The 23,112-nt window shown below is 40.7% G+C and overlaps 3 protein-coding genes across 7 annotated transcripts; 2 read left to right on the forward strand and 1 right to left on the reverse strand.

Annotated features, from left to right (window-relative positions):
• The first annotated feature begins 780 nt into the window (after positions 1–780).
• Positions 781–6,187, forward strand: slc33a1 (solute carrier family 33 member 1). Of its 4 annotated transcripts, none has more exons than XM_078246502.1 (10): positions 781–1,022; positions 1,467–1,558; positions 2,482–2,936; positions 3,085–3,238; positions 3,341–3,536; positions 3,665–3,864; positions 3,984–4,168; positions 4,259–4,376; positions 4,984–5,199; positions 5,307–6,187. In XM_078246502.1, exons 3-10 carry the CDS (start codon positions 2,524–2,526, stop codon positions 5,472–5,474), a joined length of 1,650 nt encoding a protein of 549 aa, XP_078102628.1. In that variant the 5' UTR covers positions 781–1,022; positions 1,467–1,558; positions 2,482–2,523; the 3' UTR covers positions 5,475–6,187. The 4 variants fall into 4 exon arrangements, with proteins under 4 accessions (XP_078102628.1, XP_078102627.1, XP_078102630.1 ...); XM_078246503.1 differs by having other exon boundaries at positions 852–869; XM_078246501.1 differs by lacking the exon at positions 1,467–1,558.
• A 1,774-nt stretch (positions 6,188–7,961) lies between these two features.
• On the reverse strand, positions 7,962–18,028 carry rps6kb1b (ribosomal protein S6 kinase b, polypeptide 1b). 2 transcript variants are annotated; one of them, XM_078246507.1, is made up of 15 exons: positions 17,940–18,028; positions 15,874–15,917; positions 15,660–15,780; positions 15,403–15,471; positions 12,980–13,127; positions 12,838–12,895; positions 12,388–12,488; positions 12,160–12,250; positions 11,910–12,000; positions 11,676–11,783; positions 11,510–11,572; positions 11,139–11,216; positions 10,725–10,832; positions 9,622–9,734; positions 7,962–9,265 (listed from the first exon to the last, which is right to left on the reverse strand). In XM_078246507.1, the coding sequence occupies exons 2-15, from the start codon at positions 15,897–15,899 to the stop codon at positions 9,010–9,012; spliced, it is 1,431 nt and encodes a 476-aa protein (XP_078102633.1). In that variant the 5' UTR covers positions 15,900–15,917; positions 17,940–18,028; the 3' UTR covers positions 7,962–9,009. The 2 variants fall into 2 exon arrangements, with proteins under 2 accessions (XP_078102633.1, XP_078102632.1); XM_078246506.1 differs by lacking the exon at positions 17,940–18,028 and adding an exon at positions 17,212–17,392.
• Positions 18,004–21,156, forward strand: tubd1 (tubulin, delta 1). The gene is made up of 8 exons (XM_078246508.1): positions 18,004–18,154; positions 18,269–18,416; positions 18,999–19,215; positions 19,316–19,547; positions 19,926–20,090; positions 20,222–20,350; positions 20,576–20,759; positions 20,957–21,156. The coding sequence occupies exons 1-8, from the start codon at positions 18,004–18,006 to the stop codon at positions 21,060–21,062; spliced, it is 1,332 nt and encodes a 443-aa protein (XP_078102634.1). The 3' UTR covers positions 21,063–21,156.
• Positions 21,157–23,112: the final 1,956 nt, after the last annotated feature.

A 23,112-nucleotide genomic window follows, 5' to 3' on the forward strand; every position in this document is an offset into this window, starting at 1 on the left:
TTATACAACTTTTAGCCTTGATTGAATGTGTCACTCTAACCAATGCAACCCTGTTACACTTATTATCAGAATAAGACAAATTAATTTAAAGGTTTTCTTCTTTTTTACATAAGTTAGTTTGTCCTAAATATGACAGTAAGAGCTGAGAAAAAGCTAACATTAGCATTAATTTGCAACCCTGTTACCATAATTAGAGTAACAGGGTTGAACTCCTTCAATCCACTCATAAGGGACATCTATTATCAATAGTTCAGCTAAATAATTAATATAATTTTGATTATAATTTAGCATAAATTTAATGTTATTCATGTATTACTATGGGGTGCCAGATGTAAAAATTCAGATACAATGTTATAGCTGATATAGCTGATTTTGATTATTTAGCTAGTTCACTTTCCTCACATTTCGCTAATTTTTCGAAATTATTTTTTTTACTTTGATACCTGAGCTGGACGAATCAAATTATTTAATGGTATATTACCTGTTTTTATTAAATACATAATAAAAAATGGTAAAATAAAGGGCACATTTTTCAAAATTCTCCAATTCTCCAATGACCCATCTGTGCATATCAGGAGCAGGAGCGCGCTTGCGTGCCAAGTCTTAGCAGTCCACTATTGTTGTGAGGACAATTTGAAATTAATTTCAGGCTCGAATTTTATGATTTTGGCTTAAAAATGCACTTGAGATTGAATTTATATTATTTTCCCCGTATGAAACACTGTGTATTTGCACTGAAGCGGAACTCCTTTCAGTTGGGCTTTGACACGTCAGCTGTAGGTGCCGGACACATTTAGACGTCGCACACGCCGCACTTCCTTGTTCTTCCGTGTTGATGTTCACAGATGTAACCTGTTTTAAGTCAAACGGTAGTAATTTTCTTGTGTTTCTTACCTTCATTAAGATGCCATCAATTTGCGATTAAATTAACATAGAATAAAATCGACTTCCCGTTGATTTCCTCTGTAATTCAGCTGTTTGAGTTCCGTTTTTCTTGTTTGGCATGCAGTCATCATCACCAGGTATGCATGAATCATCTAGCTACTGCTTGTGTGATTTAACTTTTTCATCTCACGCATGTCCTTCGTAAATCTACTCATATTCTGTCAGAGACTGATTGCGAGCCAAGCAGTGAGTGTGGACACACTGGACAGTCAGGTTGTCTCTTTCCCTTGTACCATAACCTACAGCATGAACTACAAAGCTCTATAAATTCTGGGCCCTCATTTTTAATTCAGCACAATCTTTGATCTTTTTTGTGAGCCCCTGGAAGTGGCGCCTTCACCTTTCAACCCAATAATGACTGATTGCCACAACTGTTTAATTAATTTGCACAGGTGTCGCTTGTACTCTTTCTCCTGTCATATGCAGTATACAGTACATGCACTGTTGATATTATATGAGTCTGCTAGTCAGCATTAAGTCAGAAACTCACTTGGCCAATTTGCCAACTGTTTTTGATCAAGTTTAGGGCAGTGGTGACCTAAAGGTTAAAGAAGCGAGCTTGGGACCCGGAGGTCGCCGGTTCAATTCCCCAGACCGGCAGGATAAAATCTGGGCGGGTAGCTAGATAGATTTTTTTTATTGATTCCAAAAAATGACGGTGTTGCAGCAGCAAAATATCAGACACACAGCACACATACAGAGTATACATTAAATAATAGGAAACAATATACATTAAATAATAATAGAATACTACACTAGCAATATTTAAAATGTATACAATTTGGAAACTGTTTTAATAGATATAGCCAACTTGTTGGGAAGTAAAAATGTACAACTGTTTCACTAGTAATGCTAGGATGCAGATAAACCTATTGTGCAAGGTGCTTTCAGTGCAGTTGTGATGTATATGAGTCTTATCTCACACTCAGCGATGAAGTGTTAAAAAGTTTAATTGCCTGTGGTAGGAATGATTTCCTGTCGTGGTCCGTGCGACATCGAAGATGTCGGAGCCTCTTAGAGAAGGTGCTCCTCTGTTGGACCAGTGTGGGGTGGAGAGGGTGGTTGGGGTTATCCATGATAGATAACAGTTTGTTCAGTGACCTCCTCTCCACCACAGCTTCAAAGTGTGGTATGAATGTGTAACTGTGTAAATGTGACAGTTCGTCTTTGCAAATGAGAAATTGTTCTTGATCGACTTACCTGGATAAATAAAGGTGTAAAAAAAGTGTAGTGTAGTCAATGTTTCACTGCTTATAGTTCACTGAATGTGTTTCCACTCATCCAGTTGGTTGTTTGCTAGCATTACACAAACCTGTCTAATCAATTGTATTGTAGCACACTGTGTTCCATTTTTGTAGCCTATTGTATCTTTATTGTTGTTGTGAACTGTCTCGTCTGTCCGTAACTTTCTGTATCGTTGCCATTATGGCTGTGCTTTCCAAAAAAAAAAAAACATTGGTAGCTTCTGAGACTTGCAGTTAGTAATTAGCAATCAGTTAAGCTGTTTCAGTACTTCTCTCTCATCTTTGCATGCAGATTTGCTGAGGGCACAAAAGGTTTGATGCCCACTGCTCCAACATGGAGCTCTCAGATTTGATGACACACAAGAACGGGCGGCAGAGGAAGATGGCGGGTGCCACCAACCCACCTGAAAACATGAGGTACATGGACAAAGAAGAGAAGAGCTCCTCTGAACCAGAAGTAGAAGAGGAAGCAGAGGGTCTTATCAGAGGGTCAGACTCTGAGGACAGGAGGCACAGAGTCCGGCCTGGGATCCATGGCGAGTTGGGGAACGTGTCGCTTCTTCTGTTCCTGTACGTGCTGCAAGGGATTCCTCTGGGACTGGCTGGTAGCATCCCTCTGATCTTACAGAGTAAGAGCGTCAGCTACAAAGACCAAGCCTTCTTCAGCTTTGTCTTCTGGCCATTTAGTCTCAAGCTTCTCTGGGCGCCTCTGGTGGACGCTCTCTACTTTAGCAGGTTTGGTAGAAGGTAAGAAGGGCACGTGTATACTGATAATGTTGATTTTTTTTTTTTTAAATCTGTGTGGATAATTGTTGCTGCCCCTTTTTTCCCCCAACACTGTGTATCTTTTTTCTAATCATTTCTATGCCATCTCACCTCCCACCTGATTGTGCAGAAAGTCATGGCTGGTGCCCACGCAGTTCCTGCTGGGCCTCTTCATGCTCTACCTTTCTGGGACGGTCGATTCACTGCTGCAGAGTGAGGGAGGACCGAAGGTGGTAACACTTACTGCAGTCTTTTTTATGCTTGAGTTCCTGGCAGCCACACAGGTAGGTAATCATTAACACTGTAAGACATTCAGGACAACAAATCCATTCAAATAGATATTTTATCTCCTGTCCTCCAATGGCTGTACCTTTTCTGCCTCAAAGGACATAGCTGTGGACGGTTGGGCCCTGACTATGTTATCCAGAGAGAATGTGGGATATGCTTCTACATGCAACTCTGTGGGCCAGACAGCTGGATACTTCCTGGGGAATGTACTCTTTCTGGCTCTAGAGTCTGCAGACTTCTGTAACAAATACCTCAGAGTAGTGCCCAAGGACACAGGCATCGTCACCTTGTCAGGTATGACCTATCTCTGAAATATTGGAGATTAACCGGAAAAATAGTCATTTGTGTGACAATTTACAACAGAGCAGGAATTTGGGTTGAATAAAGTATATTTTGTAACGTTTTCTGTTCTTCTGCTGCAGACTTCTTGTTTTTTTGGGGAGTGGTGTTCCTGGTGTCCACGACTTTGGTAGCCATCATTAAAAGGGAAAATGAGCAGGGCAAAGGAAAGAGGAAAGTCCATGAGGAGACAGAGGGTGTCATGGAAACCTACAAGCTGCTGTTCTCTATCATCAAGATGCCCACAGTCTTCACCTTTTGTGCCCTGCTTCTCACTGCTAAAGTACTTGACCACAACTTGATAACTATTTGGTTTACCCTTGAACTATAACTTTAAAGGTGTTGCTTTGCACGTTTGCTCTGAATAAAAGGTTTCTCACGTGTCTTCTCTTTGTGTTTCAGATTGGCTTCTCTGCAGCAGATGCAGTGACAGGTCTGAAGCTGGTGGAGGCTGGAGTTCCCAAGGAGCAGCTGGCATTGCTGGCAGTGCCCATGGTGCCTCTGCAGATCCTACTACCTGTGATCATCAGTAAATACACAGCAGGGCCCAGACCTCTGGATGTCTTCTACAAGGCCTTCCCTTTTAGGTTGTAACACATTCACGCAGGCACACAAACCCATGCATACACACATTCAATAAACCAAAAGCCAACCGTGTTGCTGTTTTGTGCTTGCAGGTTGCTAATAGGACTGCTGTATGCTCTGCTGGTGTGGTGGACCCCCAGTGTGAAAGAAGAAGGAGGCTTCCCTGTTTACTACTATGCAATTGTGCTGCTTAGCTACGCATTGCATCAGGTTTGTATTTATGTTACGTTCTTTAATATGTTATTTTTCTCCACTTTACTGCCTTTTGCCCAGCCCTTATCATAGTTTTCCAGGTGACAGGATCTCAGCAACGTGCAGACAGTGACAGACTGCTACTACACAGTTTGTCCAAGTCTGCGCTTAGAATGGGTAATAGAAACTGAAATGAGCTCAAATGACTATGATTGATTGAGATTCTAAAATTCAAATTTGTCTGGTACTTTGGTTTATGACCAAATACTGTACCTGCAAAACTAATGCCTCAGCTATACCATGTCTCATTTCCTGTCTCTGCCCCCAGATGTCACTGTGCTACAGAAAGAAAATCTAAAATATCAGGGATGGGAAAATATTTAATCTCTCTCTCTCTCTCTCTCTCTCTCTCTCTCTCTTTATTTTTTTTAATTTTTTCTGGCATATTTGAGTGAGGGAGGTTACATTTTCATCTCTGTTAATTTGTCTTTCAATAGGATATGAAACCCACCTTAAAAAAGATGTAGTTGATTGTATTGATGTGATACGAATGAAGTCTTTTAATATCATGGGAAGTGCGACAATTGATCAGCTTTAACAAATATTTCCCATGTTGCTACTGCAGGTGGCGTTGTACAGTATGTACGTGGCCTGCATGGCCTTCCATGCCAAAGTGAGTGACCCCCTCATCGGCGGGACCTACATGACCCTGCTGAACACAGTCACTAACCTCGGTGGAAACTGGCCCTCCACTGTGGCTCTGTGGATGGTGGATCCCCTGACCTCAAAGGAGTGTCAGGGGGCTGTCAGGCAGAGCTGTGGCTCCCCAGACGAGGCCGGGGTAAGTAAGCAGGGGCGAGGGGGGGAGGAGGGGGGAATATACAGAGTTGTGTAAGTAATTACCTAAACTTGGTAAATTGATTCCTTTGTCCCTGTTCCCATCTCCAGCTGTGCGTTAAAGAGGGCGGCGTTTGTGTGACTACATTGGACGGCTACTACGTGGAGTCAGTGGTGTGTGTTGTGATTGGTTTAGCCTGGTGGGTGTGGTTAGGGAAGAAGATGAGGCGGCTGCAGGAACAGAGCCCCGCTGCATGGAGGTGCAGAGCTAATCAGTGATGACCGTATCATCAGTACCACTGACTCTTATTTTCTTGCACCTCCACATACTGCGCTCCGAAAACTGCTGAATGGTGGACACCCTTTTATTCCATTCTCATCTGTCTGATTTAGTCCCTCCGGTCCTGCTCTAGCTGCTGCGTTCAGAAAACTCTTACACTTTCTCACCCCTGTCACCTTAAAGTACATACTGTACATCTGCTGAAAGATGCCGTTGTCTCTTTGGAGGGAAACATCCTTCTCATTGTTACTCGTGCTAACTGTAACAGTGCCGTGAATAGTAAAACAACAAACGGGTCAGACTAGCTTTTTTTTTTTAAACCATCCTGCTGCTCAGAACAGCCTAACCAAACGATCGCTGGGACAAAGAGTATTTTCAAATAATTTTCTGAGTTTGTTCTTACCTGCTTGGATAGACAGTTTATTGAGTTTACTGTGTACAAGTACAATTGAAGTTGTTCTGTGCCTTTTTGCCCCAAATGTGAAATAAAATAACTTGATCCCATCCACATAAAAGAAATCTTGTAAAGTAACATTAGTAAACTCTGCACTTCAGACTCTTGTTTACCTTCCCGGCCAGTCACCATTTAATCTATATTAAAAGGATACTAAAGGGAAAAGACAGGGAAAACAATACAAATGCACTCCTCCAAACTATCTGAAGTGTCCTGATGCTGGTTAATCTAAGTAAATTAAACCCAGTGTGAAGACTATCTTTCATTGCCGTTTGACTCAAATCTGAACCAATATTTTTATTATTATTATTATTATTATTTAATTAGATATTTTTCCTCTGAGGTGATTTGTGCCTTGTTTAGTGTTTCAAAGTCTTTAAAGCCAACATTGTTTGAGTTAAATTATCAAGGCAGGGAATGTTGGTGTCATCTGAAGATGAGGTTGTTAAATTGATGAACATCCATTATGTAACACTGTTTTCTGTAATACTGTAGTTTGGTAGATTACACAAAACATGACTACTTCAGTTATTTTTTTATTTTTTTAACATACTCTAGAATATGATGCTGAGCACACATCCCTAATGAATCATTTTATTATTACCAATATCAATGGTTAAATGAACTGAGATGTCCAAAATATGTTTTTTTGTAGAAGCGGTCGGCGCAGCTTTAAACTGTTTAAACCTCTTGGTTATAAATGTTATTAAATTGTTTTTTGCTAAGGTGTTTTTAAGTTGCAAGAAGAAAACTAATTCAAAATATAATATGCACATTTTTTTTTTTTTTTATCAGGCCCTAGTAGGTCTTGCAGCATTTTCCAGTTTTATTGATGCATTATGCTGTATACTAACTATTAATGCAACAATGTATTACAGGAGTCCTAATAAGACATTTTAACATCTATGAAGTCAAGTTTTGCAGTGTAGATCAAGAATCTCTCCGTAGATCCCAACTGAGTGGGACATTAACACCAGCCTAAAAAGTATGTAAGTAAAAACAATTAAGATCCCAGCCTCAGTGAGACATTTGATAAGCAGATGTCCTGTTTGTTTTGTTTCAGTACATAGTATATTGTACATAGAACTGAATGTTACAGTATTTTCTCTGAAGCCAGCATTGAAAGTCCAATTGCTGTCAAATGTTGAAATACACAATCAGGGTTCATGTAAGGATAAAAGCTTAATTTTTAACTCATTTTGCATTTAGTAGTAATAGTTTCTGATGTCTTATACCAACTTTGTGAACCATATGTAAAAGGTCAAACATTTTTAGATTACCATGGTAACAGTTGTCAGAAATGCACAGTTCCTTTTATACTGCACATTAATGAATCGGTTTAGTTCACTTTAGACTACATGACTTTGCTTTGATGTTTATTGGGCCTTTCATTTGTATTTGTACCAGTATATCACTGTAATATGACGCGTTTTCCTGAGAACCCTTTTGCGATTAATATGTCACCATGTTTGTTTTGATTTTCTTTGACAAACATTAGACCATGTGACTGTTGATTTCAGGTATATATGCATTTGTTTTTATATTTTAAATCAGGGTTTTTGACTTTACTCTGCTAAATTGGCTTTTAGGTGGTGGTAAACTACTGTTATTTCAGCAGCAGAAAGTTCATTGTTTTAATTGATCTCACAGTGTTACCTCATAATCCTTTTAATTGGAATTTGTTTTGAATGTTTTTTTTTGTTTTTTAACTTTGCACAATTTTTGTTCGAATCCAAATCCTCAATCATAAAGGAAAAGGATAGCACAGGGTGACCGTATCGTGAAAAATATGCTAGCAGCAGACAACTTTAACATTCATAGAGATTTGAAATTAAAAAAAATTTAAAAACAAATGCACTTGAAGGTCTCTAGATGTTTTATCTGAAACGTTGAATATAGATGATTATCGGCATACACAAAAGACACTGCATTTTTTTTTACATTTTATTATTTTCCTTGCTTTTTGGGACTTCTAAAATGTCCCTCCTAAACAAGTGAACGCTGATGCAAGAGGCTGTAAATGTTGCCCCGATTTTTGGAGCATTAAACCCCACAACTGCAGACAGTGTCCAGATCAACTGGGGCCACAGTCTCCAGTAGGAGTTGACTTCAGGGGTGTGACGTCCCGTCACCACCGAGGCCCAGTGTCTCCTGGGTGGCCGGAGTGGGGGTCGCACAAAGCAGCACCTAAATCAGTTTGACATTTTGATGTAGTTATGGTGATCAAGCAGAATTATGTATAGTGATGTGTCAACTAATACAGTGATACATCCCACAGTGTAGTATGCCTGAAGAGCAGACAATTGAAATATGGTTCCCTCATCAAATCAACCAGTCAGTCATTTTTACACCAATGCTGAAAGAATGTAAAAAGTCAACATGTTTTTTTTGTTCTTGTTTAATTTAGGCTCTGATTCATCATTGATGTATAGCAGTTAATGCATCCATTTTTTAAAACATTGTAAGACAAAGCTATATTCATCAATACCAGAACCTCTACTTGTCCACTGCTCACAATGATCATTCCTTTGATCGTTTTCAATAATAAACCTAATTAATATCATTTCATTCAGAGCCAGGAAGCATTTTGTATCTAAGAACTGTCAAAATCTCCCAATGGAAGCGATTTTCTCACTGGCATTCATTCAAATAGCACAAAGCACTTTGGACGTCATCTTGTACAGCAGACTGTATTTTAGAGTAAGTAGCTTGCATACTGTGTGATTCATTATCACCTTTGATTTCCAGGTCGCACAAAAAGCTGTGGCTCCTCAAAGGGTTTCCAGTCCTACTAGTCCAGTTCAGAAAAGGAGGGTCAGAAGACACAGGTCATGAGACCTAAAGGTTTCGGAGGAGAAGTGGTGAGGCGGTGATGTCGTCGGTAGCAAATACCTGCAGCAAGCTGGACACCCAGACCCACGCACAAACTCCAGGTTGTAACAGTATATGGAGTGTGCAGATGTGCAATTTTGGATTTTAATTGTCTCTAGCATCCATATCTTTTTGCTTTGTTTCTTAAAAAAAAAAAAAAAAAAAAAAAAAAAATCAAGAAATAAACTCTCCTAACGAGGCCCGTTGGGTCATAGGTTCATACGTAAATGCTCGGGCCGCTTGGCCACGACGGGATAGGTTTGCTGCTTCATCTGAGCCAGGTTGACCCCGGCAGGCTGACGGATGGGAAGAGGGGCCGAGGCTTCAGAGCTGGTTGTGACGTCCATCTGCTCTGGGGTGGACAGCTCCATGGCCTGGTCCTGAGGAGACTGGAGGACACTTGGTCCTCCACCGGGGAGAAGGGGGCTCCGGGCCCAGCAGTCCGACCCTGAGAACTTTACTGGGCTAAAAGGAGAGAACGGAAATGGACAGATGTTTATTTTTTTTTAAACTAGATCTTTATACCCACCTATCTTTATGTATAATTGGGAAGGAAACTGGAAAATGTTTAAATGCATAACAAAAATTGAATGCAAAAAAGTCAGGCCAGGCCTCTAAATGAGAAATGTCAGGAATTACACCCATTAGACCCACTGTGGGAATATGGGGTTTACCAGTCAAGGATGTCAACCATATTTATTTCTTTTATTGTATCATTTGGTTGTACTGTAGTATTAATAATATTAGGCAATTTGTAATAACCTGCCTACAGACGATGGATGAAAAATAGCTCATTAGCTAACTCTGCTGCAGACACATACCTGAGAGGTGTTCTTGGGCTGCCCATGATCCGTCGAGGTGAGCGGATTTTTGGCTCAAATGAGAACTTTTCTTTGATGTTTTCCAGGACTGACGGAGCGACGTATGTGAAACCCTACATAAACCAAGACGCAGCAGATAGTTGGTGCACAGTCACATCCGAGCGGCAGGAAGACATTATTTATTACTCGGTCAGAAGCAGCAGTGTGAGTCAGCAATGCAGTGACTTTAAATGTCCAGGCTCCACCGGACTGATTTGGTTTCTTGTTATTTATACTGCAACAATCTTTTAAATTGAATATACGGCAATTAGTGCTGTCAGTTAAACGCGTTATAAACGCAAACCCATTTTAACGGCGTCTATTTTTTTATCGCGAGATTAACATTCTTTTTGGCCTAGCAAACTTTGTAGTTTTTTTTTTTTTCCACATGCTGTTGCAACAACTAGTAACGTTAGAAAAACTACAACACCACACCAGATCTAGCTAGACCGGAAACAAAACAACAGGTGCCTGTTGGGCTTGCGAGCCGGCCAGAGAATAGTAGGCTAACGTTATGTTTTGAGTGGATGGCGAGCACGAGACGCCGAAATGGATGCCAATAAGATTCTGAATGGAAAGTTTACTTTTAAAAAGTTGCCAAATGGTTCCACTGACAAGACTAAAGTGATCTGTGTGTTTTTTGTCATTGTGAACTGAGCTATCATCGCAGCACGTCCAGTCTGAAATACCACTTGATGGCCAAGCACACAGCTGATGCCAATTCTCCGCCCGCCAGGCGACAAAAGCACAAAGCAAGCCGATCCACTTTTCCATGTTGATAAGCATTAAAATGAGAAAAAAAATAATTGGACAAAAAAATCTAGGGACATTTAGAACAGATAATGTATGATTAATTGCGAGTTAACTATGACAATGTGATTAATCGCGATTAAATATTTTAATCGTTTGACAGCACTAAAGACAATACAAACTAATATTAATGCATAAGCAATTAACTATGGGCAATTAACTAATTATGGGCAAAATGCTGTTTAGAGTCTCTTTTGTGATCAAGAGATAACAAAACAAACAATAAAATGGGGAAATGTAGTTAGAGAAGTTACCAGGAAGGCCTGATTGGCACTCTCACTGAGGGTTGAGTCATCAGGGCTGTCGACTGGTGTCTGACTGGTGAACTTCGAGTCGAACTGACTCACGTCTTCAGCGGACTGCTGCTCAGATAGAAGGGAAGACAAACACAGGTGCGGCAACATGAGCAGATGTGTCAACTAACAACGCTTGGGTCTGAAACAAGAGAAGAGCTGGGTTCAATTACCAAAACTTGTTCAGTTGGTTTATTTTGAGCATGTAGCCAGAATCTCGATCAAAAAAAAAAAAACTTAAGCTACTCAAGTAACAGTTGTGAATTCACAAAGACCGAATTTCATTAACATTCTCAAATGTCCCACTCTCACACTACAAGTCGTACTGTAGTAACTAATTCAGAACGCCTTGCGGTCTGCTCCTCTGATACTCACCAGGAAAGGTTTGAAGGGAGGCTCCACTTTCCGAGCCAGCAAATCCTCCCAGTTGATTTGTCTAAAGAAGGGATGAGCCTATGGAATATCAAATACAAACAGAGGGCCATTAAACATAGCTTCTAAGTCTGGGAAACAAACTGCCATTCATGCAACCATGTATGAGTGTGTTAGTACCAGTATGTCCTTAGAGGGTTTCTGGGACAAGGACTCTTTCAGTATGTGCATATTAGGGTCTCTGGGTTTGCAAAGTCGTGCTTCAGGAACCAAGCTACGCTAAAATCAATTAGCCCCTCTATGTTACGCAGTAGTATCCCCCGGTTATTTTAGCAGCACTGATGAAAATATCCGTTAATACTATTTATTCTCACCTGCACCTCTGTGGCATCTCCTGCTCCTGCTCCCAGCCGTGACGAGGCGTTTCTCTTCAGCAACTGTACAACCAGCATACAAATGTCAAAGCAATACTTACACAACAACTCCACACTTATTTTGGATAAACACACAGAGTATACGCTTTAAACAAACAGGAGATACCCGTTTCAGGAGATCTCTTGCTTCTTGTGTGAGGTAGGGTGGGAGGCTGAGCTTACACTTCAGGATCTTGTCAATGGTCTTTTTTCGGTTTTCACCAGTGAATGGTGGCTGCAGTGAGAAAAGAGAAGAGGTTATTCAAACATTACCAAATCCTGATTCCTATTTTATAAAAGTGCACTAATAAGAGTGAAGTAGAAAGCTTTTTTTTTAATGTTGAAAAAGGGTTTAACTGACCGCTCCTGTGAGCATGTCGTACATCAGAGCGCCCAGACTCCACCAGTCCACTGCTCTGTTGTGTCCGCTTCTCATCAAGATCTCTGGGGCCCTGCAACAATGCGAGGGAATATTTCTCATTAACGTTAATGAGTCAACAGTAAGCATTAAAGAAGGAGAGCAATTGCACGTTTTGTTATGCAAGTGTAACAAAGGGATAGCACCAGTGTGATTGAAGGAGTGAGGAGGAAAATGAGAGAGCACAACTTGCATGTATTCGATGGTACCGCAGAAAGTGTGGGTGACTGTGCCATCGTGAATTGACTCTTTACACAGTCCAAAGTCTGTCAACTTTACATGGCCTGGAAGGAAAACAAACATTTTTATTTATGTGTCATGATATTTGTTGTGCATATGGATGGTTATGTTTTAAGGTCAAATACAAAGACCTTTGTTTTTTTTGGGACAAATCATGCAGGAACTAATGTCACACACACACCTTGGTTGTTGAGCATTATGTTCTCAGGCTTTAGATCTCTGTAGATGATGCCCTTCTGGTGCAGGTGGCCCAGAGCCATGGAGATCTCTGCCAGGTAGAAACTAGAGAAAGAAAAAAAAAACAACAAAGAAAACATTTTACTGAACACAATAAACTTCATGTCAATAAATAGTGCTTCATTTCTAAATAAAAAAAAATCCAAAGTCTGATATGCATATGATATCAATAAACCATATGTTTGTTGTCAGTTTAACCCATTGTGAGGGGTTAACAATGGTTGCTATAGTTAACTGTAGATTCATATACCTTGTATGCTGATTAAAAAATAAATAAAATTAAACTATGTTTGAGGTGTCCTGACATAGCAGTTGTACATACATTTTCTGTGGAGATTTCATAACAGATGATACTGATAGTCTGCGCATCCCTATTTACAGTAAAAACACTCACCAGGCTGTGTCTTCCATGAAGATGCCCTCCCTCTCCAGTTGCATGAACAGTTCTCCTCCTGCAAAGGTGAACACATTGTTATGCTGTTAACATGGCGGTCACACATACAGCACACATACATCCCTGCATTTATCGTACTGACCACTCAGGTATTCCAGGATGAGATACAGCTTCCCTCCTGTCTGGAAGGCGTAGATGAGATCAACAATGAAGGGATGCTTCACCTCCTCTAGGATGTTCCTCTCTGCCTTGGTATGGGCCGTGTCCTTGGCATTGCGTACAATCATAGCCTGGTGTCCCCACCCCCAAGAAGTGTATCAACATTAGTCAAGAGAAAGATAGAGAGGTGAAACACTGGACAGGTGTTGATCCACTCAGATGTGAAATGCTCCTAACAACAAAGTTGTCCTGTCAACAGGCTACAATGACAGTCCTTAATTATTACTTGCTCAAAGAAATGCAACACAAAAGCTTTACAATGAAAACCACGCTTTAATAAGTCTATGGAGAATAATGAGGTCAATAGACTGGGCACTATTGTGGTTTATATGTAGAGTGCCTTCTTTTTCCTCCAGCTCTCCGCACTCTTCACCTACTGGTGCTGTTTATGTTTGCTAACCACTTCTGTCAGAAAGCCAAAGAGCTGCCTGTCAGCAGCAATGTTGTCTCAGCTTTGAGTGTCAGAACTCCGACAACAGATGAAGCTTCAACAGGCAGACTGAGGCTGTGACAAGCTCTATGATAACATGCTTGTTGACTTTCTTGACATTTCACTTTTTGTTGAGACCGATTATGAATCATGCATTGTATTATGAATTTTAAGCCCCTTCTCACTCGCAAACTGGGCTTTTGTTCACTTTACTGGACAACAACAAACTGTCAAAACTAACTGTCATCCACTAGCTGCTCTAATATGCCATGGGCCACTAATATGCCATGGGCTACTACTTTCATTGTTTAACCTGGGCCCGTGTTCATCAAGCATCTGAGGATCACTGTGGTTCAACCTCAGAGTGGGATTTATTTATGAGCCTTCCTACACATACACAGCAGTAATTAATCAAAGTTCTCATTTAAGAGTGAATGATGATTGGTATATGACCACTATGAATTAATTATTCATTGATTAACAATTACTTTTAGTTTTTTTTCTCAGTGGTTTCAATGTGCAATCAGCACTATCAAAACACGCTGAATTAGTGTGAAGCAGGAAAATGAATTGCAGTATTCAGCATTATGTCACTTGTATTACTATAAGCTAGTTTCGCTCACAAAATGACTTATCTGAACATGAAAATTACACACATTTTACATGTTGGTGTAGAATTACATTTCAAGGTGGAATAATAGACATAGCTGTGGTAAGTCCTACATCATCGCTGATGTAGCTATATTTTCTTGTTTTTAATTGAGTGTAAATTGCAATAACATTTCATGTTTTTCTAGGTCGGGATTATCTTGGATAAATTCAGAATTTTACTCCAATCTTTGAAAAATGTTATGTTATTCTAAACTGCAGGTCTGCTGCAACTCTCAGTTCTTTTACATCAAGGCTGAAGACCTATCTTTTTGATGTTGCCTTTCTTTCAATAATTTTTCTTTTCTTATACTGAAGTTGCATTGTAGAAACTGTATGACAATCTATATAAGCTTATAAAGAGAATTAAAAAGTAAGACCGGTGGGACCGGCCCATTCTGGGAACGGCAAGGATTGCTCTTGGATTACGTGTATAGAGCAACGACTTATACATTGTTCCATACTAGCAGCCTAAAATCTCCTATTTTATCTGCTTTTATATGTTTAACCGTTTTTAACTGCTCTTTAATGTTTAATTTCTTATACTGTAACTTTTATTCTCGTATTTTATCTGTTTTTAATTTCTTTTCTTTTAATCGTTTTTATATAAAGCACTTTGAATTGCCCTGTTGCTGAAATGTGCTATTACAAATAAAGCTGCCTTGCCTTAAATCAAATGTTATACATTGTTTATTTGTACAGCTGCTGAAGCATATGTTGCATATTTGTCCGGTCACTGTCCAACAGGTTTGGGTAGTTCTGCAGCTCTCCTGAAACCTGGAAAAGCCTAAATGCAGGACTGCATATGTTTCACAGAATTGTGGGCAAGTCAGGACTGCTTTCTTACTCTGAGATGCTTCATAAATACGGGCCCTGGGCTCTGCCCCAAAACTACTGGCCTTCATCAAAGCTGCCTGCCACTTTGTAGCTGAACGATTGAAACCACCGGTGGAAAAATGGCAGGTCTTCAACGTGCCACTGGGGTCATTTTAGCCAATCAAGCAGAAGCTGTGTGAATATCAAGCTGAAGCTAATGGGCTGTGGCAGAGTGTGGTAAGTGCCAAGGCTGCTGCAGCAGCGCAGCACAGATGGCACTCTACCAACTAGCATTGAAGTCTTACCCCACCACTGGCTTCGAAGACAGAGGATAGAAGCACCAAAATGTTTATTTGTAAGAACAAGACGAGCAAGCAATTATGTTCATAGGATACAAACAGAGCAGCTGTACATTGCTCTAATTGAAGTGATTTAAGCATAAAAAAAAATACCTTTTTTAAGACTTTCATGGCAAATATTTTGCCCGATGCAGCTCCAACAACTTTTCGGACTTGAAAAACCTGCACAGAAGGGGAAATGATTAACATGTTTTAGATAATCAAATCAAGACTTGAAAGAATTACGAGTCAATATAACTCAGATCTTCACATTATAGAGAGAAAATAATCCAAAGGGGTGCATTTGTAGGAGTGTGTGCATGTTGTGTGTACTTTCCCAAGGCTTGCTGCTACTTGGGTGCCATAAATACCTTTCCATAACCGCCTTTCCCCAGCACCCGCAGCAACTCAAAGCACTCCGGTCTGATGTTCTCTGTCCCCTGATTGACGTTGTCCTCCGATATCTCAATCTTCTCACAGTCGTCCATGTTGCTGCAGAGAAACATACAATGCATTACTGATTCCATTGCAAAAAATATATATAAATAAATAAATAAATAGCAGAAGGATATATTGAATACTTACAACTCAAAACCACTGCACTGGTCCATGATATCACTGATTTGAACCTGGATGGAAAAGTAGGAAACACAACATAAACACACGCTTTTGTTTTCATGAGGAACTGAAGAGAGAAAACATGAGCACTGCTCGCTGCTGAAAACCCACACAGAAATGAACTTAAATATCTAAGTTAATAACTTAAATAGCAGGAATTTTCACCTCATGAGGACATTTCTGTATATTCTTTCCTTCTTGTGTTTAAAGGCTTTATGTCTGTTTAAATACTATGGTAGTAAAGCATTTATCATACTTGTTATCCTATACAAATAAAGAGCTTTAAACGGTATAATGGTTGCAATTAAATATAGAATCATGCTTTTCAAATGGTCATTTTCTTGTTCAAGCTTCTCTAGTTTGATAATTTACTGTCACTTTGCAGACCAAAACAATCACATCAATTATTAAATAATTGTTAGTTGCAGCCCAACTTACATTATATCATACTGTACAATGGCTTTAGCCAAAATATCTGCCTGCTTACAAAGTTTGACTTCACATTAACACAGGAGCTGTGATGTGACAATGACAAACTAGAGCTGCTGTATCGAACAGTTGCCCAATCCATGCTACATGGACATCCACATAATGAAAGATATTATACAAAAGTTGTTTCTTTATAAAAAAAAATGAACATATGTGTGCAGATCATTACTAATTACTATCTCATATTCAATGACTGTACGTCATATAACAGCAGGCGATGATTGTTTTGCTGTAATAAGAGTCTAGTTTGACAGTTGCATAAAGCAGTATTTACACATTATTTAATAATAATTAATTAATATCATTTAATGTAATTGTTATTTTAAATTAAATGTACAGTGCAAATCCGTACTAGTTGTGCCGCTGCATTTTAGGCTCGGTGCGTGAACTGTGAACAGAAACACAGATACCAGCTTTCAGTCCATAAAGTCTCACTCTGTAACAGTCTTGCCAAAATAAACTGTTGCACACCGAGCCACATTTATCACTGCAGCACCTTTGGCCAAGTAAGGCTCTGCTTGCAGAACTCCGACATGACAGCGACGGGTTTTAAACGAGACAGCGTCGGCAGTTCATCACTAGCTATCGCTACTAGTAAAATAAAAAAAACAAACGTGACAGCTCTGTCATTATCGCTGTCAGGCTAATAGTGGCGAGCTAGCATTAGCGTCTGCTAACCCAGTTTGAGAAGGCCTAGAGCTCCGGCTGCAGGAGCAGGCCTGCGGTGGCTGGCAGGCTAACCGCCTGCTACTGTACGTGAAGAGTTTCTGCTGTGACAACTCTCGCAGTTACGTTCAACATCTTCCATTAAAGTACCTCCTCATTCTCATCGTCGGAGATATTTTCCTCCGGCTGGTCCAAATCAATGTCAAACACTCCAGCCATGGCAGCGGTTCGCTCGGATCGCTCTGTCACAGACCGCAAGAATAGCAGGCGTCCCCCACCTCATGGACAAACACACACCGCCGCCATAACCGGCTACTACACTGAGCATGCGCAGTACAACTCAACAAAAGGGGTGGTAACCTGAGCATTCGCTTTTATTTTGTCATAAACAACAATATATTCATTACAAGTTAAATCTTTCCATCCATTCATAGCAATAATAATAAAGGTTTCACCAACTTTTAGATACAAGACACATTTAGAGAAATCCGACAATACAGTTCAATTTAAATAATTTTGAAAATCTAAAATCCTCCAAAAAATAATTTTTTTCAGTTCTTGGCCCCTATCTAAAGGACCTGGATCCAGAATAATTATTGACTGCACTATTCCTTTTTCTTTGGGACTCAACCATTTACCACATATGAATAGGAGTTTTATTTTGGAAGTTTTGACAGTTTGGGCCGGAAACGCCGTACATCTCGTGGCGGCAGATAGAATAGACAGCTTTTCTTTTACCGTCTATGATAGACAGAGGGTCTTTGACAGTACGGACACCGCCACCCGCCTACGCTATTAAACAACAAGATGCTGACAGCTCCGTGAACTCTGCCATGACCATGAGACGTTTCACTCACAGCGACTGGATGTTCACATACCCTGATCTGATCGGAAGACTAGCAATCCTCCTGGAAAGTCTCCACTCTTCACACCTGGGTGAAAATGTCCATAGTAACAGTTCAGCTTGGTCAGTGCGGTAACCAGGTGGGTCACGAGCTGTTTGATATCATCTGCAGCGATGCTCTGGAGGGACAGAGGAAAGTGTACAGCACAGCCAGCTGTGAGCGATTCTTCCACCAAACTACACATGGAGGTATAACACACCTGTTGTATGTCTATGTCCCCCTTTCTGGATGAAAAACTGTGGGCCCAGTCTGTACTACACACCTGTCTGTTTACCTGTCATATCTCCCTGTCTAAAAACCAGACCTTGTGGCCAGGGCGGTGCTGATTGACATGGAGCCCAAAGTGATCAACCAGAGTATCAGCAGGGCTGCAAAATCTGGCAGGTGGCGGTATGGAGAGTCTTCACACTTCAGCCAGAAGCAGGGCTCTGGGAACAACTGGGCTAATGGGTAAGGACATTGTCCCAACATTTTCTGTATTTAAAAAAACTAGTGGCTCCTAATCTCTTAAAATACGCTGCTGTTGTTATAATGGTATGAATACTACAGTTCAGCAAAGCTAAACATTGGCATATATATGTAATCATGTCAAAACAATACCAACGCAAGGACCATTTACTAGCATTTTTCCTGAGATTTCAAACATATCAGTGGTTGGTTTGCTCAGATGGATCAGTAGCTCTTAAGATTTAATTCCAATGGCACTTTAAGGACTACGTCATCGTCTGTTTTGACTTTTAAAATATAAATGACTCATTATGTGTTAATCTGCAGATAATTTTCTCGATCAGTCGATTAATCGTTTTGTCTGACAACTGTTAGAAAATTGTAAACAACGCAAATTAGAGCCCAAGGTCATGTTAGTTTAATATCATTAATGACGAATCATCATCATCATCATCATCATCATGACAAATGTAACTTAGCATGTGTATTTTTTTACAGACACAAATACAGGAAAAAAAAAAGTCATCCTGTCTTCAGAAATAAATGGGAAAAGCTGGCAATGAGCTTCTTGTATCACTCCACTAGGTACTGTGTCCACGGGCCTCGCCACAGTGCCGTGGTGGAGGAGCTGGTGAGGCGAGAGGTAGAGCGCTGTGACAGACTGGCTGGACTCATGGCCATGATGAGTGTGGCGGGGGGAACGGGTTCCGGGGTTGGTACTTATGCTACTCAGTGTCTCCGAGACATCTACCCCAAGTCCTTTATCCTCAACCACCTGACCTGGCCGTACAGGACTGGGGAGGTATGGAGACGGCTGTTGAGTGCTCTTAATTGGCTAGTCTTTAATATTACTACAGAATAATGTGCTATTAAATCTGTTTTCCCTTCACCTGTCCTTTCAGGTGATTGTCCAGAACTACAACTCTGTGCTGACGCTGGCTCATCTCTACCAGCTGTCAGACGCTATCCTGGTGCATGAGAACGACACAGTGCACAGGATCTGCAGTCAGCTGCTCAACATCAAACACATCTCCTTCGGTGATGTCAACGGGGTGATCGCTCACCAGCTGGGCAGCATCCTGCAGCCCGCGCTCACTGCCGACTCCCACGGAGTCTACAGCAGAAATCCTCTGGGTGAGAGAACCCAAGACGCACACAAACACAAACACACATGGCCAGTTTCCCACAGGGAATGGATTTCCTGTAATTGGTTAAGGAGAGGTGTAGTCTAAACAAGTTAAGTTGGGAAACTTGGTAAATTCTTGAAATGGAAAATCTAACTCAAAACAAATGTCCTCATTATTGTTATTCTAATCCCTTTGCCACTGATTCAGTCACACCAGTTGAACAATTCCCCTTGGGGATCAATAAAGTATGTCTGAGTCAGTAAAACTGCCAATATCATCAGGTCAATCCTTCATACATTCAATCTTTGCATTGCATGTACTCTGTGCCGTCCTCATAAACCGGCATGTCTTAACCCTAATGGTTATTTTCTTTAACATCTCTCAGGTGACTTGGTGAGCGGCCTCACGTGCCACCCAGAGTACAAGCTGCTTAGTGTGTGCACGATCCCTCAGATGCCTAGTTCCTCCATGGCCTACAGCACCTTCAGCTGGCCAAGCCTGCTCAAACACCTACGACAGATGCTCATCTCCAACACCAAGATGGAGGAGGGCAAGTTCTGTCCAAATCTGGCATTTTAGCTTAGTTTATTAAGCTATTGTATGGCTTGAAAGTACGTGTGATCAGTTACAATTGAAATTATAAAACACTTCTGAGGATCCTTGTTGTCCATCCTGTGTCAGGTATAGACTGGCAGGTGTGCCCACCGGCCGGCTCTGAGCGGGCCAGGAGTTTCACAGGACCCAGCTTTAACACCTCTCTGGCCAATCTGCTCATACTGAGAGGGAAAGAGGTCTACAGCGCAGAGACAGGTCAGAGAACTGGTTGAAATATATATATATATATTTTTTTTATTCACCTGAGAAATCCACAAAAGTCATGAAGATGATGATATTTTGGAAAGACATAAATGAGTACAAGCTGGTGTGATGCATGTAAAAACAGAAAATGTCTTATAGAATCAACAGCTTTGAGTTTTCAATATTTTAACTCTTCAGAGTGCAGAACAAGATATGTGAATGATGTACTGTCCACAGATGGCTTTGAGGACCCTGCCCTGCACACCTCCTGGCTCTCATCAGAAGAAGCTTTCAACTTGTGGAAATCCCCAGTGCCTTTTAATAAGTATGAAAAATGTGCTACGCTTGTCAGTAACAGTCAGGCTCTGCTCAGACCTCTGGATAACATGGTGGGAAAAGCCTGGAATATGTTTGCTTCTAGGTGAGTCAGCCCCATAACTCAGAGAAATGCTTAAATATCACTTTTAGGAAAAGCTGGGTCCAAACACAATTTTGTTTTAACGTTAATCCCTGAGGCTGACAAAGTGAAGTTTACTTGGAAACCAGTACTCGGTTGTTTTGTTTCCGGATTAAATGTCTGTCATTTTTCTTTCCCATTTTTGTTTTCTTTTTTTACAGGGCCTACATCCATCAGTATGTTAAATTTGGGATCTCAGAGGAGGACTTTCTAGACAGCTTTACATCTCTTGAGCAAGTCATCTCCAGCTACAGTCAACTGAGCTAGAAATGGGAAAAACGAGCACTACCTGGCCTTGGGACTGTATGTAGATATACGAGAATACCATTATGGGCTGATGCTTTATTTATTTATATTTATATTTATATATATATATATATATATATATATATATATATATATATATATATATATATATATAAATAAATAATAATAATATGAACATGTACATAAAACAAATGGTTTGTGTTAACAAAATGATTTGTCTTACTGAGAGCTAAAAGAATTGCTTGACTTTGTCGGACATCTGAAGTGGTAATTTCTTTTCACCGAAAGTATCATTGGGCCACACATTCAGTGTCTCTTCAAGGCAAACACGTAGGAGCTATTTTATTAAATTATACTTTGTGATCAGATTGTTTTGTCAATTACTGCTTTCGAACGGACTTAACTTTTACGCCAATACACCAACAGACGAGAAGCCTTTAAAGCGCTCAGAGAAATGGACATTTCGACATCTACAATTCCGTGACAGCGGAGTGTCTCCATCAGCTTAGGAAGTTCCAAAACAGCTACTTAATGGACACTGTGGTGAGACTAACTGGAGCCGTTACAGTTATAGAAAATGTGAATGCATAGCCTCTTTCTGACCAAGTAGTTACAGGAACGTAGTTATAGGAAAAGTCCACTTCTAAACAGTTCTACTAACTACTCTCCCCCAAAACCGGTTTTTCCATTTGCATTCGCACTGGCCAAGTGGCCAAAGGTACTGACCTTTTGTTATTATAACACAGCCATCTAACCACCACAATAGGGGCTTTCCAGTTCTTAGAACTAAACGTTCCTAGAACACTTTTTTCATCGTGTTCCGACAGGAAAACTTTGGGGATTTTTAAGTTCCTCTGGCATCAGTAGCGTACTTTTTTAGCTCCTACTTCAGAGCAAGGTCTTTTCCCTTTTCCTAGGTGTACTTGATTGGTCTAACTTATAAGTCACGCCCAGTGCCAACTCGGAAACTTGCAGACAGAGCAACAACGGGACATTTTTAACCATCTTATTCATCATTAAATTCACTTCTGACAACGTTTTAGGCGAGAAATTAACTGTTTAGATTTCGAATATAGGCAGTCTTACGAAAATTGATGCCGAATTGACAATTTGCTTCAAAGTTTTCGGAGTTGAGAACCTCCATGAAGTGAGGCGACAGCCAGCAGGCGTCTGCCCCGGCCGCTAGCTCGTCGCTCGGCCAGTCCTGCTCAGACACCTCGCTGTAAGCTGGAGGTCTCTCAGACCGCTCTCGTAAATAAGAGGCTTTTATTTCGCTGTTGACGGTTCGTTTGTTTAAATATCACAACACATGTCAATCATAAGATTAACGGGAACCTGTGGTTAACGGTCTTTTCGGAGTTAAACTCCACAAGCGTGTCCTGCGGCTCACCGGCAAAGACCGTCGCAGTGCTTGCGTCACTCCCTTACCCCTCCTACCAGTCCCTATGGCCACTTGGCCAGTAGGAATGCAAACGGAAAAAAATATTTTGGGGGAAGAGTAGTTCTTAGAACTGCTTAGAAGTGTACTTTTCCTCTAAAAAGTACAAGTACTATACGGTCGGAAAGCACCTTATGCGGAAAAGGGAAAAGACCCTGCCCTGAAGTAAGAGCTGAAAGAGTTACAGGAACTGTAGCCAGAGGAACTTAATAATCCCCAAATTGGTCCAGTCCGAAGAGGAGAAAAAAAACTGTTCTAGGAACGTTATGTTCTAGGAACTGCAAAAATCCCTCTGGTCGGATAGCGGCTCATGTTCAATTTGGCATGCTTAGTAATAATGAACAAAGAAAAGTGACAAGGGCATCAGTTAATATGCTTTTCAGCACTTTGTTAATATATTTTCCATAATAGTATTTCCAGAAGTAGGATGATTGGCATAAATGGACCAGCTGAAATGCAGTTTTGGCATGAGCCAAGCAGCACCAATGAAATGCAGAAGGCCAACACTTCAGCCAGCTTACAGACCGCTGTTGCCGTGCTAATTTAACAGCCAACACCAGTCTGATAAGCTAGCTGACGCGATGGGGTAGTGGTGTCAAGGTGTTCACGACT

The sequence above is a fragment of the Sander vitreus genome, chromosome 3 (assembly GCF_031162955.1).
Source record: "Sander vitreus isolate 19-12246 chromosome 3, sanVit1, whole genome shotgun sequence".
NCBI lineage: Eukaryota > Metazoa > Chordata > Actinopteri > Perciformes > Percidae > Sander > Sander vitreus.